Source organism: Centroberyx affinis, unplaced genomic scaffold, assembly GCF_046629955.1.
Source record: "Centroberyx affinis isolate AG114_WGS23_722 - 3 ecotype Tasmania unplaced genomic scaffold, CSIRO-AGI_Caff_v1 ptg000809l_1, whole genome shotgun sequence".
Classification (NCBI taxonomy): Eukaryota; Metazoa; Chordata; class Actinopteri; order Beryciformes; family Berycidae; genus Centroberyx; species Centroberyx affinis.
Window position 1 is genome coordinate 179,121 of NW_027279412.1, and position 22,078 is coordinate 201,198.

At 39.8% G+C, this 22,078-nt stretch overlaps 1 protein-coding gene across 5 annotated transcripts in view; it reads right to left on the reverse strand.

The window, feature by feature from the left end:
* Positions 1-8,973: 8,973 nt before the first annotated feature.
* gabrg2 (gamma-aminobutyric acid type A receptor subunit gamma2) overlaps positions 8,974-22,078 on the reverse strand; it is a 54,733-nt gene continuing 41,628 nt past the window's right edge. Inside the window, exons 7-10 of one of the 5 annotated variants that reach the window (XM_071520564.1) lie at positions 17,400-17,552; positions 13,925-14,130; positions 11,950-11,973; positions 8,974-9,252 (exon numbers count right to left, since the gene is read on the reverse strand). In XM_071520564.1, the coding sequence (XP_071376665.1) occupies positions 8,974-9,252; positions 11,950-11,973; positions 13,925-14,130; positions 17,400-17,552 (662 nt within the window). Of the gene's footprint in view, positions 9,256-9,803; positions 9,827-11,949; positions 11,974-13,924; positions 14,223-17,368; positions 17,553-22,078 lie in introns of all 5 variants that reach the window. The other 4 variants (XM_071520563.1, XM_071520565.1, XM_071520566.1 and 1 more) reach the window with 4 other exon arrangements.

Here is a 22,078-nt window from a genome sequence, read left to right on the forward strand (position 1 = left end):
GAAGTTGAGAAATCAAATGTCTTCTCAATTGTCTTTCACCTCCCATCAAGCCCCCTATTTGTCCTCTTTGGCCTTTTTGAAGCTGGATATATTAAACTTCATTATGAGATATGGGACTTTACAGTGGGACAAGGATCTAACAGCTGGGTGTGTGTGTGTTCCTGTGTGTTCCTGTGTGTGTGTGTGTGTGTGTGTGTGTGTGTGTGTGTGTGTGTGTGTGTGTGCTTAATCTTCATCTATTCAATGAGAAGCTTTCACATATGGTAAACAAAAAAATGGTTTCATTAGTTTCAAAAATGACAGACATTGATGCCTGTGTGTGCTTTTGTGTGCGTGTGTATGTGTGTATGCGTGTGTGTAGACGTGCACACTCGGTAGTCCCAGTGCATTTTGGTCTCTGTTCATCATCTGCCTGTGGCGATTGTGGATCGCCGTATCTTGACAGTAAGCCTTGGTAATTAATCCCTGTTTATACAGAGTGACTTGGCTAAAGGAAGAGGTTATGCAACCATCCCTCTGTTGCCCTACTCACACTGTTACTGAGCCCAAGCAGATTACGTTTGAGCTGTTAATGAGGGGTGTGGGAAACCAAGCAGAAACACGCACGTAGAGACAAAAAACATGACACAGACACCGGCAGGAACACACACTGTCTATCAGAAACATTCACGTGCAGCTTGAAAATAGCTGCAAACACACAGACAGCATGGCGGTCACTCCTACAAGTCCTAAGACATAAGTGCCAGCGCGAGGGGCGGAGTCTAAATTAGTGTGAAAGGTCAGATTATTTTACTGCTGACATTTTAAAACGCGCATCATAGATTGAATAGTTCAAAAGTCGTTAAATGTCACCGCTAATGAAGGCTGCAGCATATTGATGTGACAAGGTGATATCTCCAGTATCATGATAGTTTTTCAAATTACCCACACATGGTTGGTTTTGAAAGAGGTCCCTTTCATGGGCATTATTCAAATGAAATGGTATATTAATTGATAAACAGGAAAGAATCAATGGACATGTCTGTTTGATGACTTTTTATGGATTTACGGTTTAATGGGGCTTACATTTATCCAAGATGAATGCAGAGCGCTTTCATCTACAGCAAGGCCATATCACAATGATAGACAGTTTGTGAACTGGCCATAGCATAAACTACATTTGTCCCTTTTCCTTGAACTCCCCTCTTCATTTTCAATATGTCTCTTCAATATTCCAATCATCCCTGTTTTGTTGTATGTCTGACATGCTTTTGCAATCTCTTTTACCACAGAGCCAATGCACTGTAGGTTAATGAAGCAGTACCCTTACTTGCCAAGCATGTTGTCATACATTACTTGCTAAGCTTTGCATTAGCTTTATAATAATACATAATCTGTGAGAAAAAAAAAAGTGTTCGAGAGTGATTCTTTAACTACATGTGAACTTTCACATAATCCAGTGGTGATGGTGCTCAGACGGATCACAGTGCAAAAGTTCAAAGTTTGTCCCTTTTCAACCTCCAACAAAGTCCAACCCAAGTTTTACTTTTGTAAAATAGGAAAATCCTCTGTGCAAGTTATTTATTTATGTGATAACTGTTTGAGAGTATGATCACACAATTGCTATCACCTGGAGTAGGAGGCACCATAGGGATCTCAAGATGGGATTTTATGTCCTATAGGGGCTTGAACCCTATATATTTATTTATAGAATGAAGCTGAGGAGCGCTGCTTTGCTTACCAAGTTTCAAAGAAGATGCTCGTTGGTGTCAAGGTTTAAATATAAGTAGACAGAGAAGGGAATGCAGCACATTAAGCTGCATTCCCTTCTCTGTCTACCTATATATTTATTACTGACTATGTATGCAATCATATAACCCTGATAATAATTTAAGTAATAATTTCAAAATAAACACTAATATCATAGTATAGTAAAACTGTTTTAAATGTACTAACAAAAGACAAACAAACAAAAATTCCATTCATTCCAAAATCCTATACATTATATCAATTTTGGAAAAAAAAAAGTCACCTCATGTTTGCGGCTCACATCTGACCATCTAGTAGATAACTAATTTGTAAGAAAATATCTTTGGCTTGCTGATACCATTATAAACAATCCATCACTAATATTAGTTTCATGTTAACAGTCATTTTGTAAGAATAAGTGTCGATTATGTTCACAGGTTGGATATCTAATTTTTGGAACGAATCTCTGTGGCTTCAGTCATAAATCACCTCACATGTTGAAGAACAGAGCGACGGGAGCGCAGGGGGTGAACTCCTCAAAAGTGAGCCATGTGCAGCCTGCATTATTCATGCAGGACTCCTTGTACTCCCAGCTCCGCACTCGCTGAAGAGCTTGCACCTCAGCTGATGAAAGGGCTAGCTATGACGGCACGCTGCTGTGGTACACTGCAGACGGTTGTGTAATGATCAGAGGGATTCACTGGCTGTCCTCAGCAGCTGCCACCCTGCCCATTGGAGGGAGAGGTGCCAGAGCCGGGGTCCGTCAGCCAAGCAAATACACTTTCCTGGAATGCAGAAAGCCAGAACACTAGACCGGACTAGACCAGACCGTGCTATTCCCGCTATTACTGACCCACCAAACAAAAATACTGTTCCGGCAAAGAGTTACATCATGTTTAAAACTAATGTCCTGAGCTGGAACTCCCAAAAGCATGTTAGCACTAAAACCATCTGTCCAGTTGCTTGTTCTAGAAGTCAGACACTGTTATTCTACAAGTAGGCCTCTTTTACTGCAAACAAATCTTCATTTTAACAAGTCATTTAGTCTATTATTGAGTCCTAAAATCATAATTTTCTTAAAATAAATTAAATAAATCTGCCAACGGGGTTAGATAATTTCACTTGTTTCCAATACAAATCAACTTGTTTCAAGAACTTTGTAGAATCCAATGCCATTTTTTTTTTTATAGTAGTGCAGTGATCTGCCTTATTCTGACTTATTCTGACAAGATATTGACACTCATTTCTAGAAAATTCCTGAAACAAGTGAAAATGCATTGGAAACAAGTGGAGTTATTTCACCTCACTGGCAGAATTTTTCTCTTGGTTTAAGAAAAATTAGATCTGAAGGCTGAATATGAGACTAAATTACTTGTTAAGATGGATTTGCAGGGTTGTCCAATCAGTATCATCATTAAAGCTGCAATATACAACTGTTTTCATATTAAAATATATTAATATTTTAATGAAAAAAGTTGTATATTGCAGCTTTAATGTGTCTGTGTCTGTCTGTGGCCCTGTGTGCACATGCTCAAAACCGTTTGCCTGAAATTAGCTTTTCAAAGATGTCGGGGCGTGTCCCATTTGCTGTGGGCGTGTGTCATTGGGCGTGGTCAGCGGGTGAGGCTACCAGCCACAGCACAAGGAAGCCACAGCTACAACAACAATGGTGGAGAACAGAAAGAAAAAAACGAACACCAAAGGTAAATGTGTGGCAGACAAGACAGGCTCAGCATCGGTGGTGGCTTTATAAACACCAGTTACCTCAGCCTCAGGTTACATGCTGTTTCAAGATAGACAGCTCATCAAGATGAGTGATGAGTGTTGGGGTGTGACTTTGACCAACTGAGGGGGAAGATGGCAGGACTAGCAAATACACTTTGCTTCCTCAAGAAGAAATGCATACTGTAGCTTTAAACCTCTCACCATAAAGCTTTTATGCAGCGTTTGCAGACTAAGCTATTAAAAAGTTACTGGGTTCTTGTATATCAATCGTAATTTGTAAGACGTGTGGCCTATGATAAAATTGATTATGACTCCATGGCAGTTCATCCAGTGACAATAAAACTGGATAAATATGTTTATCGTAGCCTGGCCAGCCCATCATTCATTGAAGTCACTTTCAATTTGATGAATGGGTGCTGCAAATGCTAAAAATGGATATCAATACATTTGACAAATCTAATGTCATTACAATTTGTATAACTGCTCTTTGGCTATGAATAAGTTGAAATATGTAGTTTGGTTGTAGTTTGTACAGTTAGTGTGGGTGTAGACATGTATAACTCTCTAGCTGTTGTGACTGTGAATCTTGTTATCTGTGTCAACACCTCTATTTGGAGCATATACATGAAATTAACAGCTAAGCTGAGCAAATTTATCATAGCAGCACTCTTTAATATAGCCGACCACAGTGTTGCTAATCAGGGATGTAGTGGAGGATAAACCCACCAAAACTCAGTTTACACAGTTTTTTTTTATTCACAGCATAATGTTTACCCACCTAAGCTGACGTAAATCTTTCTGACACAAATTCTTAGTATGCATCATACTAAATAATATCAAACTGTTGTAAGTTTAATGAACATAGGGCCTTTTAATGAAAAAAAACAACCAATGTTTATAAATGTTTTGTTTATATTGGTGGTTATTTGTCTTTTGTGGATCACGGACTGAAGGTCAGAGTTTTGTTTTTTTATTTACCACATCACTGCTGCTAATACAATGATTGGGCCTACAAAACTATAACGTCTATACTCTTGATGTTTGGATTTCTATCAGAGTGACAGTTACTGACAGTTACTAGTTGCTGCTCACAGCTGTATAAAGTCTGACTTATGCAGTTCATTCAATGGTGGTGACCATTATCATACCAAAACAGGCCCTTTGTTGGCCCTATGGGTTAGTTCTGGGGATTTCAAGGCTGAATCCTCCACATTTTCCACATCAGCTGGAACATTTGTCATGACATTTGGAGCCTGATGTTTCTCAGGTGGGTTTGCATAGCCTCAATGTTAAATTCTGCCAATCACAAAAATGTCCTATGAGGGTGGATCCATATGAAATGAAAACTGTTATCGATGGATGTCTCTGTTTTTATGATGCTTGCCGTCATACAGCGCTTCACCTTTGGCAGGATTTTTTCCCCCATTATCTCAGAAGTTTTAGGTTTACTGTGTGTGGTTTCTACTCAAATAAGCTGAACAAGATGTGACACTGGACATATTGGACCAAAACACCAAGGTAAAGTTGTACTAATCCTGCACCCCCGATTTCTTTTTGTCTCTTATAGTTCAAAGCTTTTTGTCCTTGTAAGTAATAATTGTATACATAATCATTCCATAACATGGCAGAAAAACATTGAAATACAAAAAATCAATACACACTGATAAATGCAACCATTTTATTGTAAAATTCCACAGCTGTGTGCAATTCCCTTATGAAAAGGACTTTTTTTCCAGTACATATATAGTATATTATGCAGACCCTAACAGAATTCATCAGTGCCCCCTTTATACAATACTCAAGAAATATACATAGATGGCAAACGACTAACATATCTATGGGAATCAGATGAAATTTCTTTTGTTTTTGGATACCAGTTACCCGGCTCTGCAATTACAGTGTGGTATATTATTTTGTTTTTCTGCAGTTTGACAAAATACATAACAATAGAAAATATCTACATGTGCTCTTCACATATAGGTCTCATTTATGGGTCCCAAAAATAAATAAAACCACTTTCTCGAAAATAAGTACAGTGCAATAAATGTCCATGTCAATGCAGGCAAATGACTGAGGCCGGATGAAATAATGCTTCAATTAGTCCCGACTCCTTGAAATATCCATCCATTGTGCACACATTAGTGATTATCAACACTGTTCGGTTTAACACCTTCCAGAATCAATATCTTTATGTTTGCAGTTACAGTAGACTGTTTGAAAAGATACAAAACGGTAATAATACAAGCTTTTATCATCATGGAAAAAAAAAAAAAATACCATAATGTAAGCTTGTTTTTTGCACCACTCTTAAAAGACAAGACATGCTAGACTCTCAGTACTATGGGTTTGTAAATAATGTCAGATACAGTCTGACTGCGCTCCAAACAATACAAAATCAGAAAAGTCTTCTAATTCACCCTGATGCATTTTATTTTTAGCGGTCTGGTCTATATTTGAAGAGACATAAGGACAGATTGTATATGCTTGAATAAACATAATACTTGTCCTCATGCTTTTGGTTCTATACTGTATGAAATTTGAATAAAAAAATAGCATGTCAAATGCACCCGCAAATTGGTATCTCAAAAGGAAACATCAGTGGCAAAAGTCTGCTGTACAGCATTTTCTCCAAGAAAAGAAATGTTCCTTTTTTTCCCCACAAAGTAGGCCTGCAGTGTAAGTGGAATCACAAATGATATTACTGTATATTTTGATATTCTTCATCGCATGTGTGGCAGAGTTTGGCACTTGATGACATTTTTTTTCACCTTCTATGCTTCTTTAAACTACTAAACACTGATGATGACCAATCTACATTTCTATTGACACACCTATTTCCTTCAAGATGTGAGAGATACAGTATGTGCACACTTAAGACGAGTTAAGATTACTAAGTGGCAGCTTCGCAACACAAGAGGACCACCATTAAATACAAAAGGGAAAGAAGAACTCCAGGACATATAAGCTACTCTGGTAAATGCAGATGTTGTTATTGTTATAACTGCTGCGTTTATTGATGATGGCAAATATCAAGATTAAACCCATGAAGATGAACTGTATGGCAGCGGAAAAAGTGGAAATAAAAATGTCATTGATACTTGCTGAGACAACCAAATGTTTTCTTTTTTTTTTTGGTGGCTTGGGCTTTTTTTTTTTTTCTGAAAGCATTTAAGTCTACAATTTAGGAGCTGCACGACAGGTAATGTTGCAACTTACTTATTCAACAGATATAGTTTGACAGGCCTTTGTGAGACTAGTGTACGTCGATCACAACATAGAAAACACAAGATAAATAAGCTCAAGCTCCATTACTACATCGAACAAAAATGTGTCTTTGATATAAATGACAGTATTCTGTGTTTCTTTTCAGGGGCGATATGAACATAAAATACAATTTCTGTCAGTAAAATGAATGAATAAATAAATAAATATCTTAAATGAATAAATAAATAAATACCCCCCCTCCCTCCCACGATATCCTACATAGTCAGTCCAGCATAATACAATAAATCTAATATATGATGATATACTGTGACAATGCTGAAATTACAAAATATATACCCATTTACAAAAATCCCAAGGGCTCGACAAGTGTTTCCTTCCCTTTATAATTTACATACATAAAACACTGTGATTTACACCTATTCATTTTGAGATTATAAATCATACTGAAGCACTGTCTCTGTTTGTTGCATACTGGTGTCTATCAAAATTGAGCTGTAAGGGTTATATTTCATGTGTATATCATACACAACATTCACAATTCTTATGCTCTAGCTGTGTTCTGCTCTCTTCATACAACGATACTGCATTAAAAGCAAACCTAAATTAAAAAATAAAAAAGAAATGAAAAGAAAAGAAAAACTAAAGTTAAATAATGAAAATAACTGAACTTCTGCCCAGCCCATTCAATCGATTTCCAAAGTCAGATCATTCACATTTTCACTGCGTTTTTCTTCAAAGAGACAGAAAGAGAGAGATACATCGATAGTAAGGCTTACGCATCTGTTCTGGCCACAAGCAGATGCTTTTTTTACTTGAGTGGCTCTCAAGTTTATTAATATTTCAGCAGTAAGTCGTTTTTTTTTTCTCACCTTAAAAAAAATGACACAGATAGAACGAGCCCCGCTCCACTGCAGGGATTTCAAAGTGTCTCACGTCTGTGTTGCCGTTTGCATTAGAAGCGTATAAGTTTGTATTCCTCTACTCGATGACAAATACCAACCTCTGGCAATGCAGCTGCGGTTATCACACTCTGCAGATGTATAATAAAGGGCAACCCAATTATTATTTTTTTATTTTTATGAGAAAATCAAACTTGTTTCCGTACTGTTTCTCCTGTAAAAGCTTGCAATACCAAGATGCAGCAGCAGTGTCTCATTATGTAAATGATTGCTTTTAACAGCAAATGGAGCAGGGATGAGAGGTCAGTGCAGTCTATACTGTAAGCTTATAGCTGATAGGAGAATGATAAAACAGCTGTCTGGCCTGAAAGTCTGGGCTGATCTTCCTACCTGTAGGGAAAGATGATTCTCAACTTAAAAAGATAAAAGCTGGGCACATTTTTATGATTTCATTTTCCAATTTTCCTAGAAAAAAAGTATAATTAAATCCTGAATGATAATCAACAGTGCTCTTTTTTTTAGTTTCCATAGCCAACAATAGAAGACCATAAAACATGTTGATTTTTGGCCTGAAAGGTGCATGCAATAAATGTAAACCACTATGTAATAGTAAAATATATACAGTGTCTGTACAGTCGACCATTGATCATAAATAGCATAATCTAGCTCTCTGACCACACATGAAAAATGCAATGTTTAGTTGTGCTAACCCTGTTAGCTGAATAAAACCTATCAAAGTGAATCTCAAAACCATACTCACTGTTTAACATAGCTCTATTAAAGTGCTTCAGATTTTGCTTATTTAGTAAGGTATGTTCGATGAATTTAAACAATATAACAATAAATAACACTGTATGAGATGAGGTCATTCAGAGTTTTTTGATAGGTGTCTGATTAGAATATCATTTTTAGCGTCCCTGCCTCCCCAGAAAGAGGAAAAAAAGCACATTATTTTTGGACCTTCGTTGGGTTAGATTGGTGTTAGGTCAGTGTACAAAGCAATCAGTGAAGATCCCATTGAGAAGAAATTAACAGGAAATTTCAAGGGAAAAAGCCTCATGTGAAAAGAGGGAATCTGCTAAAATCTACTCATGCAAATAACTGAAGTGAGATTCCTGCTAACCCCCTAGCACAATCAATGTTTTCACTACACGTCTTCAAACCCCTTCATGCCAGTTAGTTATGATGCTACAACTTTTGCAATGCCTGCATAAGAAGATAACTAATACTGGAAAGAGAGAAAATAAAGAAATAATCACCATTCGATAAAAGGGCTAATTGGAATGAAAACATTGGGCATTTCAGTGGGTCCCCCTCATTCAAAATGTCCCTTGCTGGAGCAGAGTATGTATAGAATGTAATGAACTGTATGATAAGGCTGGCTACACAACCGGACCTAGAGATAGAGATAGGATACCCAGTAGACCAGGTTGAAGAGACCGAACGCAGTGGGGAAGAAGATGCGTGCGTACGAGTCTATCTTGGCGATGCGGATGTGCAACCGGCCGTGCCGCCAGGCTCCGGAGCGGCAGTCTTCGAAACAACAGAAGAAGCTGGTGCAGTCCTTCCCGTCCAGACACTCGTAGCCGTACTCCTCATCCCTCTCCTGCATGTGCGTGGCGTTGTTCATCTGGATGGCCGTGGCTGAGCGCGGGCGGATGTCTACCGTGGGTGTCTGCTTTTAACAGGACAAAATGACACACACCGTTAGCCACCGCAGCCCCGAGGCGTTATCTATCTTCAAGAACCCACTGACATAACAGGGGACCTAATTTAAGCCGCAATTTTTCTCTCGCTCTGTTTTTCTGTTGTTAGTCTGCAAAATGTAATTTGCACCTTCAACGTGACAATGGACCCCTTTAAAGGGAAATGTCAAGGAAATACAAATAGGCCCATAACTAGCACCTGTGGTTGTAATTAGCGGGACTTATAGCTGACAATGGGTCAGTCCCCATGGAACTCATGATGCAAATTACACCTTTGGGTAAAGCCGGGGGTATAGCTGGCTTCTGAGGCAATGCTGAGATTTTTTTTTTTGTACAATAGTCTTTTTTAGCTTTATTTAGGAGACATATGATGCTAGTGCTGGGCAATTCCATTCCATTTTTAATTCTGATGCTACTGCTGCCGCTGCACAACATTTAAAAATGCTGTGAGAAAAAAAAAACGTGGGTCATTTGTTCTAAGCACAGTCTTTTTTTATGACCAGTGACTCAACAAAATGACATAATTTGGGTTCTGTATGGATGCTTGTAAGAGTTTTGCTGAAATAAATTCACGACATGTTGTAACTGGCTTATGATGCATCGGGGATCTAAGCTTAGAGATAAGGAGCATTCTGTTGGCAGACGTACAGCACACAGCTCAGTATTCCTCCAGCCCACTCTTCCTGTCACTAAACGGGTTAAAATAAACTTCCTTTTCAAGCTCCGCTCGCCGCTGGAGGGCACATGCCTTTCATTTGTGAAGGCTCCTAAAATAGGACAGTGACATCAGCAAGTCTTTGGCTCTGTCACTCTAAAGGGAGACAATTAGTATTCAAATAGGGCGTTTTCATCAGCTTTTATCTGAAAATGCCATGCCACCTTTGCACAAATTGGAATTCTAGCTCTTTGGCAGATTAAATGCTTCCCGCCTTTGGCAGAAGTGAAAGTTTCCCTGACCTTGCAGATAAACTAGGGTGTCAACCTCAACATTTAGAAATACACGGTGAGTCTAGCATACTTCAAAGGTCAACCTCTAAGAATTTTACATCACGGCTTTCATTTCGAAGAAGTGCCACAAGCCGTCACGTAAGAGGTTCTTGACGTCCTGTCTTTGTGCTATACGAGTGCCAAGAACTAACTTGGAAATTACTGTAATAACACTGTAAATGGGATTTACAAGGTGTATTTATGCTCGGCGTTGTAAGAATATGAGAACACACTTATTTCTATTCATCAGATGTATTTTTTTACTTCCCACAACCCTCTGACAACACTAGGCTGTAAACGGACTGTTCTTTCTGTGATTTCCATTTCTTTAATATATTTACATGGGCATGCTTGCTTAAAAAAATGAGGTCATTGCTGTTTTAGTTTGAACATAACATTATTTGTTGGAAGCATGCATCCTCAAACAAGCTTGAAACACTTAATTGAACAGTACAGCACTTCATCCCCTGCAGCTTAACATTTGCCCAGCACTAGTGCACAAGGGTGTTTGTCGTCCCTTTGAAAACGATACATAACCATGAACACAAAAAACATATGGGTTAGTTTCAACATTTTTTTTTGTTCTTATTAATTGACAGTCTGTTAAGTTAATGAGGGGATTAGCAAAGCAGGTTATGTGACTCGGTTCTCAAAGGGGATTGGTTGCACTGGAGGAAGCGCGGTGGAAGCTCAAGCAGAAGGAGCGTAAAGAGCATCCTGCCGCATGGCCTGGTCAAGCCGGGCCGTGCCGAGCCGGTGTTAGCAAAAAAAAACAACAACACAGTGGCATTGGTAACTTTAACTGGCTGAAAGTAGACAACCTCTCTGAGGAGACAACAGGCGGAAACACGCAGGATCCTTAGTGGATCCCTTAAATATCTGGATTGAGTTGAATGTTTTGTGGTGTTTCCGTTCAATAGTTTAGGCTCGTAATAACGTTATATCTCAAAATCTAGCACATCCAACCTCCATAATATTCATGTGGAACTGTATTTGAAAAGCAGATTATCTTGTCTTAACTTGTGTGTCAGGTTAAATTTAGCTCTTTGCTGGCTCCAGCCCACCCTGCATGCTTTCTGGGTGTTTAAAGATTACCGTGTGTTAATCTGCTGAGCGGACCCACGGACTCTAATTAGACTTAACACAGTGCAGGGGTTGTCTATTTCAGTCTGTTAAGGCTCTGCTGACTCTGTGGGAAGCGTCAGGTTTAGAAGCCCAACAAACACACAGGTATAGATTTACTGGCAGGAGAAGGGAGAAGAAGAAGAAGAGGAAGCTGTTGCAGCGGCTGCTAGTTCACTGTGGTTACGACAACAGCAGAGAGTGAGACAGGACAGAGGGAGCCAGAGAGAATCCATACTGGGCCTGGGCTAATACATTCTTCTGGACATGGGATGTGTGGGATGCTTATTTACAATTTAAAAAACTGCATAAGTACGTCTGGCTGGCTGCCTCCGCACTGTGCACTGCAGAGAGCCCCTTTTTAATGTTATTTCAGATTCCTACTTAGCAGCTGAGGAAGGGGGTACAGTAAGAATACAGGAAGATAGAGAGAGAATACAGAGAGGCGTATCTGCTCTATAACAGACGAAAAGCAGTGAGGTGCTGGGGGCTCAGAGAGCCAAAATGCAGCAGACACATGCAGTCAGTAGAGGGTAACTCAGACACAGGCAATATACCTTTGAGGAAAAGAGCCGGAGGAGCTTTTGTCCAGACATGAAACAAAGAATATGTGGAATTGAAAGAGAGTAACACAAAACATAGAATACATGTAAAAAAAAAAAAAAAGACAAAGAAAGAAAGAAACACACACGCAGAATGTCAAAAATAACAACAGGTAATATACTGTCTAACTCAAAATGGAAAGAGAAGAAATATACTGTAGAGAGACAAACATGTTACAAACAGACAGGGGGAGATGCATGGTAGGATATACTGTATCTCACATGCTGCTTAAACCAGAATCACCTTGGAAAATCTATTGCTCACAAAGTTACAAAGATTAGTTATGTCCTCAATACACATTTCAAATAGTCCCTGTGATTTTTTTAGAAAGTGGCTACTTTACATCAGTAGGAAATGGTGACATTCATTTTAGTTATGGCATGATTGTTGCTAAAAAACACATGATTTATCTCACTGAATCATCTGAAAAAGAGTTCATTATGTTTTTACATTAAGTGAAAGCAGTGATAAGTTAGCATTTGCCTTATGTAATACATGTCCTGGAAAGAAAAACACATTTTAAGAATCTCATTTATCAAGCATTACAACCTTATCAGCTCCAGCATGCATAAATTAACAGGCTGATTATATTATCATTTGTTGCGTTCATGCATGATACGGAACTCAAACAGCTTGTAGAAAATCAAAGGAACTTCTGAACTTTTTTTCATTTCCTCGATTTCCTATTATTTTCATATTTTTAACTATTCATGAAGATCAAAAGGATTTCAGTCAAAGGCCCCCTTTCCCTGCTTACTTCCCCCTTCCTGCGTCTTGGCAGGCCATGCAGAGAACCTAGAAAAGCCCCTCTGAGATGGCAAACTGGCATTACACCTTCCACTTCATTATTCATTCATTCATCCGAGACAGTTACTTTAGACCCTGCAGCAAAACCTTAGTTACAGAGGCTGAAACTAGAGCGCCCCACTTACCCCTAAGTTCCAGTTGAATAGTTCAGCTCCAAAATGCTATATATCTATATTTATAGAGAGATGTTTAACATTCAATATCTCTAAAGTATAGCAAATGTAGTCCATAAAAAGGTCATTATTTTGTCATCAAAGGATTTATGTTACACAATCCTTTAAAAAGTACCATAACATGTTTTTATTTAGCACTATATGTGTAAGACAATAAGTGACTTTTTTCGAATGGTATATTTTGACTAATTTTCAAACCAAACTCTTCAAATCTGGAACCACAGGCTGGCTCTAGCTAATTAGGATAAAAATGTTCCTGTTCTAGTCTTGCTGTGCAGGGTAAACTGTTCATGCATTTGGAGAGAGAGATCATGGAGCTTCAGCCTCGCTCTAACCATGATGGTGTGTGGGATTTGACGCTCCTATAAGACCAACTCTCCTGTCATGTGACACAGGTCTAAATTACAACTGTGACAGATGTGTGTCGGATTAAGGACAGGTTCGAGCCGACTGCCTCGCCCATTGAGTAATATGAGGTGGTGGCCTCTGGGAAGATGCTCCCTTAGGGATGCTGAGCACTGTAGTATAGCTTTCCCTAGGGCTTATCCCTATACTGTAATACAGTGTGTGTGTGTGTGTGTGTGTGTGTGTGGGGGGGGGGGGGGGGGGGGGGAGAGAGAGAGAGAGAGAGAGAGAGAGATGGGGGGAGGGGCAGTGTGGGGATAAATTCAAGTGTTTAAATCCGTGACCCTTCACCCAAATACGGTAAAGCATATTGCTCATTCTAATATAGGGCATTGAAGTTCATCAAGCAGTTTTCAGATGCATTATTTTAATATTCTACCCCATAACATTCTAACTGTCACAGAATTAAAGAAAAATTATCATGTTATTTGTTGCTACATTGTCAAAGTGAACACCCTCCCTTCGCCAAAAAACTGAAACCTTGAGTAATATAAAAAAACAAAACAAAACAGAACTTTTCAGTTAGTTTTAGTAGGACGCTCACCGGGTTTTTCTTCTTCTTGTCCTTTTTGGCACTCGGCTTCCTGTTGCTGACAAAGTAGTGCAGCGTGCCGTACTCTATCAGCGCAGCGAAGACAAAGATGAAGCAGACAGAGACAAACAGGTCCATGGCAGTCACATAGGAGACTTTTGGAAGAGATTTCCTGGCGATGGTACTCAGCGTGGTCATGGTCAGCACAGTGGTGATGCCTGGGAACAGGAGTAGAAACAACAGAAAGTTGTTTGTGTTATAGCAACAAAAAGGAAGGATGTTTATGTTTATGAAAATATAAGCCTTTGCACTATGTCTTAAAGATGAGCTTATGCAGCATGTGTCATTGCTTTCATTTTTATGTTCCACATTCTCTGGCATCTAAATGCTCTATTTTTGGTTATTTTAATGTTCAAGACACTATAATATCTACAGTATGTCACACTGTCTTCATGATCTGATGTTTCCTCTTCAAGGAAATTTTGAATACACAGACGCAGCAGAGGTCAAGTGCCTACTTAATGCGTGCTTAAATTCTGGAGAAAGTTGCAAATGATGATGCAGGTCATTTGCACAGCTTTATTCAGATAGTCTTCTGTTATAAACGATCATATGCTCCCAAAAATGAGTTCAGACTACTTTAGGAAGTTGAAAAAGGAGCAACTTGAAATTCATTCAAGTCCAGATGGACGTTTTCAATAATTTTCACAGATCATGCACCATTTTTCTTTCCTGTGCTAATACATTTTTCAACTTAGGAGCACATGTACTCCTGCTACTATATTTTTTCAACTTAGGAGCACATGCACCGCTTGGAATAAAATATCACTGGAGAGCCATGGATCTTTAAATCAAATAGAGGATGAAATCTGCATAAGTGAGGCCCCAGATGATGTAAAACGTGACAGATTCGTTTTTGGGGAAGTTGTTGGGGAGACTTTAACTTTGTATAATAATGTGATAATTTATTGATTCAAATAGAGATATATCAGATACAGAGGAGCGCCCCTGGAGCTGGTAGGGTTTCAGTGTCTTGCTCAAGGACACTTCAGCAGGGTGGATGCTTGCCATGAACCTGGCACCCCTGCTGCCCAAATAGAGCAGAAGCCATCAAAGCCTTGAATGCACATTCATGAATGCATCTCTCAGTTCTTTTCTTTTAAAGAGTTGTCTTTAAGAAAAACAAGGAACCCACAAGGTCTCTTTCGCATAAAAAATGTATTCCCTCACAAAACTGTCACAATGGAAACTTTAAAGATTGCTTAAAAATAAATAAAAATGATACACATGGATGGATTATTTTAAGCAACATTTATAAATAAGCTGCTTTTCCGATTATTTTCCAATCTCTTCAAACTACAGTTTAGTTTAGAAATATTAAGGTGTCAGGTTGCGGATATTAATGTTAGTTTACAAGTACACAGCTGATCTTTTATGCAGATTATCCATAAAAGGGCCAGACTCACAGAAACTAAGGGAAATCAAACGATTAAATAATAATGATGGCTGATCGCTACTCGAAGACGGACCAATGGAACGCTTCACGGATTAGCGAAGAGACGACAGGATTATGAAACGTGGAGAAACAGGCTGTTTAATTGCAAACTCTTAGTTGTTAGCTGTCTGGCATATTAGCGTTTTGACCATAAGGGAGGAGTGACCAACTGTTTTACTGTCCCCTTGATCCACATACTTTCCTGGTTTTTACGGTTTAGCCGCAATCGACTGACATACTACAATCTCCATATCCACCATCTGGTCATTTCTCCCTCCCTCTCTTTCTCTCTCTCTCTCTCTCTCTCTCTCTCTCTCTCTCTCTCTCTCTCTCACCCTCGTTTTCTCACTCCGTCTCACATGATGATGTGGATGGAGGCGGGGTGATGGCACATGACGAGGAAATGCGTTGATAAGCACACTGATACGACAGATTAGCACTACCATCAGCAGCATCACAACCCCCAAACACCAACAAACAGACCACTGCTCATCAAGCAAGCAACCAACCAGACAGCCATCCTTCCATCAAATAGAGCGCGAGGGGACTTATCTTGTTAGCCGATATATACGGGGCGATTTATGTCCAAGTTTAATGTGGAATGAGAGACATCATTGTGCTTCAAGATTAACGTTGCGGCATTGTGAGTGATTTTGATATTTTGCTGGATGGGTATTGAAGGATTAAGAATTATGTCATCAGCATTAATCCCCTCCCTAGCCAACTGGCTGCGTGTTCCTCCCCCGTTATCTTTCAAAGAGGAAATTAAGATATTTGACTCTCGGTACAAATTTAGCAGGCAATTAATAGCGTTATTATTTCGACTGAAAATCACGTCCGGAGCTGCAGGAACACAAGATGGTTTCACCTCCAAATGAAGAAAACAAAACAACTTATTTATAGAGGGATTAATAACTGACACAGCAATGATGGCGGTAAATGTTGAATAAGGCTTCCTGCCTGTAAACCTCCTTGGTTTACATTCAGTGATGCTCGCTAATGATCGCATCATGAGGACATCAGGTCAGGGTTTAAAGCCTTGAGGGCCGAGGGGAAGCTGACTCAGGAATATGTAACTGCATCACGAGTGAACGCTGCATCTTCTGAGGATGTCCTCGGGATGCCAAGGGCGAGTTCAAAAGCTGACAGATTTCCTCAAAATCCTCACATTTGCCCTCTTTTTTTAATTCCTTGTCCTTTTTTGCATTCAGTGAAGTGGCCACCTGCATTATTATTGCGCTGAGGCTGCATCTCTGCATCTTCCCTGCTGTATTGCATAATTAATGCCTCATTAAGGCATGCATAAAAACATATGTGCCAGGATAGGCTCTTCTAATCAAGATGGACTAGATTCCTTAGCAGCTGCCCTGTCTCTGAGGAGAAAAGAGGGGAGGGGAAAGGAAGGGAGAGGAGAGGAGAGGAAAGGATGAAAGGAGACGATGAAATTGAGTGTTTTTCAATATGAGGTGGTTTCTGACCACCACAGGTTTCCTGATGTGTTTCACAGTGGGGAGTAATTAAGGACCGGGCGGCTAATGAACCTCCCTGGTATGATTACAGCATGTGTGTTTGGGCTAGGTGGACCTACTATGAAAATGAGTGAAATGAATTAAAGCAAAGGGTTTCCCTTAATTTCTCTTAACAATAATAATAATAATAATAATAATTAACCATTTATTCTGTGTTTGTTTATTGTGGCATTTAACAGACCAAAATAGATTTTAATTACGTCACATTACGTCACATTTAGTAATTACATTTGGGGAAAAAAAAGAAATAATAATAATTATAATAATGATAATTCATGTCATGTCACTTTGACTTTTTACCATTTTGGATTGGATTTGAATTTGACTGCAACTGTATTACCTGATAATCGCTTGGAGTGACTGAATGTGAGAAACCACATAGAAGCCGGCCTTTACTACAACTGGTCAAAACTCTTCTAGCAGAAAGGAGGCCACGATGAAATCATGTATCTATTCTTTTTACCTAAGGATGTCCTGGCAGGTACAGCATCCTTGTTGATCCAGAAGGAGACCCAGGACAGGACAACAATCAGGGTGCAGGGGATGTAGGTCTGGATGGTGAAGTAGCCCATTCTCCTGCTCAGGTCAAAGAAGACGGTCAGCACCACATAGTCTCCTGGATAGAGATAAAGCAGAGGAGAACAGAGGGGAAGAGAAAGGGCATTATATAAAGTATGGTCTGGAGATGTAGGTTTATATGAGGGATCAAAATCACTTTAACAGACAAGTGCAATAAATGCTAAAGAATATATCTGGGTCACTTTGGTGCAGTGACAGTGTAGAGGTTCACTGTTCATACAATATCACACATCATACATATCACAATTTATTTAATATTATTCAGGTTAGAGAAGGCTGTCAGCATAAAAAAAGTTCAGTCTAGTCAAATGCGTCCTCATTCATAATGATACATTTCAGGAAAAATGGGAGGGAGGACATCTGTAAACCACGTGCACTGCAAAATCCAAAAGGTCTTGCGGTTAATGAGTGAATACAAATGGAAAACCAAAAGGAGCAGTTCACAGGGCTGGTTCCAGGCTTGATTGGACACACACACACACACACCAGCATCCAGCTGATGATGAGCTGTCCCTCGGCCGGCCCTCTGACCCCAGCAGATGTTAGGTGTTAGGAGGTTGAGGTTAGCCGAGCCCAGATAGACCTAACCCTGAGAATCTGGATCAGCTGGCCCGTCTGTTTAAAATGCAAGCCAAGCACACGCACACACACACACACACACACACCCGCACACATACACACCTTCAGCAAGGAGACTAAAATGTACAAACACACACACGCACAGCCAGATACAAACCTTACTGTACATACAACAGACAGACATAACAAACCCACACACACACTCACACACTCACACACACACACACACACACACACCGGTGGCCTGGCTGTCCCCTTGACAATGCTGTGATGTTTGCCAATAGTTCCTGTCTTCCCTAGCTGTCTACCTATTTGCCTCTGTCTGTTTCTCTGGGTTTAATGACAGTTCAGTACTGGCCTCCAGCTCAGTGTGGGTTGTCTACTAATTGATTCACATCAAACTGTTAGTGGTGTCGGAAACCTCTGCTGGCCTCTTGCTATGGCTTTGCGCTTGTAGCCTGCAGGGCACACAGCTACTCTCTCAGCCTTGTATCTGTGTGTGTGTGTGTTTGTGAGCACGTGCATTGAGGAGGCCTTTGCAGCTGGGAAAAGAACAGCTGGGTTTCGTTAATAAAGCACTAAGTAATTTGGCAACCTGGTAATTTACCTCACGAGAAAGGGCGCACAACACATGCTGCATGTAGTTGATTGAAAAACACCAAACATCTGTATATTTGTTTGTGGATGAGATGATGAGATGATGATGATGAGAGAGAGAGAGAGAGAGAGAGAGAGAGAGAGAGAGAGAGATATTGAGAAAGTATGTGTGTGTGTGTGTGTGTATTTTGTGTCTGCGACTCTGTGTGTGTGTGTGTGTGTGTGTGTGTGTGTATTTCGTGTCTGCGAACATGTGTTTGAGCGCATCCCTCGTAGTGTTCGGACAGAGACCAAGCCTTTGTGACTCATCCCAGCATGCACCTGTGTTCACCCAGCCATTGATAGCATCATTAAATAAACCAAGTGCAATAACCTCAGCGGCAACAACCATAACTGTTCATATCTCCACGTGTGTTTTCTGCTGACGCGGGCAGGTGCGCGGCATATTGCGGTGCGCTGCCTCAATTTGTAGGAGTACGAGAGACACATGAAGGCTGCACTCAGGGGTCCCGCAGCCCACTATTTTGTTTTTATTAACATTACATTAGCAGGGGCCTGAAAGTTCCCCAGCCAAAGACCCATGGCAGCTGAGAAACTGCCAGTTAATACACTTATTTCAGCTTGGTCAGCAGCATAAAAGCCTCAGCTTCCTCCTTCACATTTCCTCACACTCTTAATGATAATGGGTTTTCCACCACCGGGGGCCGGGTCATCGGCTGGTGTAAGACACTCCCGCCGTACGCCTCTGTTAGTTTGTTTGCCAGTTTCATTATAGGCTACAGCGCTTGCCAGGTAGACACTTTGAGGAGGTGTTATCGACCAGCGCTCTCCATTCTGCCAGACTGATGCATCTGTATCAGCTAGCTTGCCATTACGGCTCTGTAGCAATGCATCAGTTTGTAAATGACTTCCTGATTCCACTCAAAACAAAATGGTTTCCAGTTTCCTCACTTGCTTAAGTGTGTTTTGCCTGGGATTCCCTGGTATTGCTTTACAGGGAGGAAACAGTTTAGCACTCCACAAGTAAGCAATCCAAACACAATCAATGGGCTGGGTGAGCGTATTAGATTACACAGTTATGCTTTGTGTGCAGTGGATACTTAGAGCGGGTCGCACATTATTGATTTTAGTATGCATTTTAAATATTGATCTGTATTAAGTGGTGAAAATAGTGTTATGTGAAATTGATTCTTATTGCTGTAAACACACAAATTCAAATTTCAGTTAAACAATTTGAAATTTTGTGCAGTTTACACAACATAGTAAGGTATATAGTTATATGTATATCTGTGTGTTAGAATAATTAATGTATTGTATTCATGTAATGCTCTTTTCCAAATCTGTCCTCTTCTCTTAAATTAATTCCTGTCTCACTCTTCCATTGTTTTGTTTTTTTTGTTTTTTTTTATTAATTTAGTATTCTGCTGCTTGTATTCTGCTTTTATTTTCACTCTCAAAGCATTTTGTAAACTTTGTTTTTAAAGGTGCTATTATTATTGTTATGTATTTTATGTATGCATGTGTCTGTATGTATTCTTATGTATGGCTGCATCCATGTAGGTGTGTTCATGCCTGTTGTAACTGCCTTTGTTAATGCAGGTAGATGTGAAAAGATGTTGTGCACATGTGTATGCCCGCCTGCCTGTGTGTGTGGGAATGAAAGGTCCCTGTGTTATTTCTCACAAGACTGCAGCCGGGACATCAAAGGGTCCTGTGCCTCGGTGCCTCGGTGCCTCAGCGCCTGCCTCTCTCCTAATGAGAGCCAGACGCTGTCCTCACAGTAACCTGAACCAGCACCGTCCATCTGTCAGAGCCAACAGATGAGGGAGTGTTCACACTATTGTTCGCACTACACCTTCAGAAGGTCTGCGGGAAGCTCTGGGTTGTTTTTTCGGACTGTTCCCACTTTATCTTCTGTAGTTCAACTCAAGGATGTGAACAAATCGTCACACATGATCAGAGTGGGATGTGAAACTTTTGATCCACTTGCCACTGTGTCTGCTAGATTTCTAAAATCAACCAGCTGCTCATTTTGTTTACCAGACAGTTTCTATAATCAGCGTTAAAAGTATAAATATGATAATGAAATTGTGTCAAATTCTGGACACCTTACACGATTCCAAATACACACTCTCTAATGTAAAGATTTTGGATCTTTTGGTGACATTTTTTTGACGAGTTCCCTACCAAAAGGCAAGTGATGCAAATTCATATTTGAGAAGCTAAATATCAAATTTCATACATATCTATAGATATTTAGACATATAAAGACAATCAGCTATGAACTTGACACGAATAAGAAACGCAGACCCTTACATTACATTTTGGGCAACAATGTCTTCATGTAGAGGATCCATAGTTACCATGAATTAATGTGTATGTGAAGAATATTAAAAAAAAAATTCCAATGGGTAAATATCAAACTGGACAAGCCTTTTGCATCTCAAAACTATGTGCGCTATAATCATCTATTTACAGGGACAGGAAGAAAAAAATAATTACAAGGTAAAAGTGATATTCAACTTTAAAAAGACAAATAGAGCATGATTGATTTATGGGAAACTAAAATGAAAACAGTACAGGATGAATTATATTTGTTATTGATTGCAAACGTTTGGTTGTTCGCTGTCCGGAAGTGAATACAGTTATGTAACATGGTTCGAAAAAACCAGCCAGTCAGTCGTACTTTCGGCCTTGCTCATCATGTCACCACTTCTCATTGAAATATCTCTTTTCCTCTGCTCCTTTGCTTGCTGCAACACACCTCCTCTCTTATTATCTGTGTCTGCTGGCCTCTGAACTCCAACAATATGTGCCACATTCTGCTTCCAGTTTGACAGTCTTCTCTAGCCTCAGGGTGGACGAGATAAACTGACTTAGTGGGTGGTGAGGCTTCCCTGTTTAATGTGTTCCTTGGTAATGAGCTTTCATATCAAAACGATTTGTTTTGAAACTACATTGCTAAGGACGGTGCCCAGGAGTGGTCATGGGGAGAAAAAAAGGCATATTGGATGTATAGGTGTATAAGTGTATAAGTGTTACTGTGGGAGCTAAGGTTCTGCTAATGGGTGATTTTTCTTCCCCACAGTGCCTGGTTCACCAAACAAAATTACCCGCATTTGGCGTGTGGCGGGTGTTAATTTCCCACCCTACATATGATGTTGCAGCACTTCACACGTATCCAGCGCTTGGCTATCTTCCATAATCTCCAGCTCGACTCTACCTCTTTATCTTTGTGTGCTATTATTGGATTTGATTTAAAGATGCTTGTGTGTGTGCTTTATCCTTTGAAAAATCTTTAGTACTCATAATAAATCCAATGCCATATGGTCTTTGGAGTAGAGAAGGTGATGTCATGTTCTGAATCTGTGAATCTGTGTGTGTGTG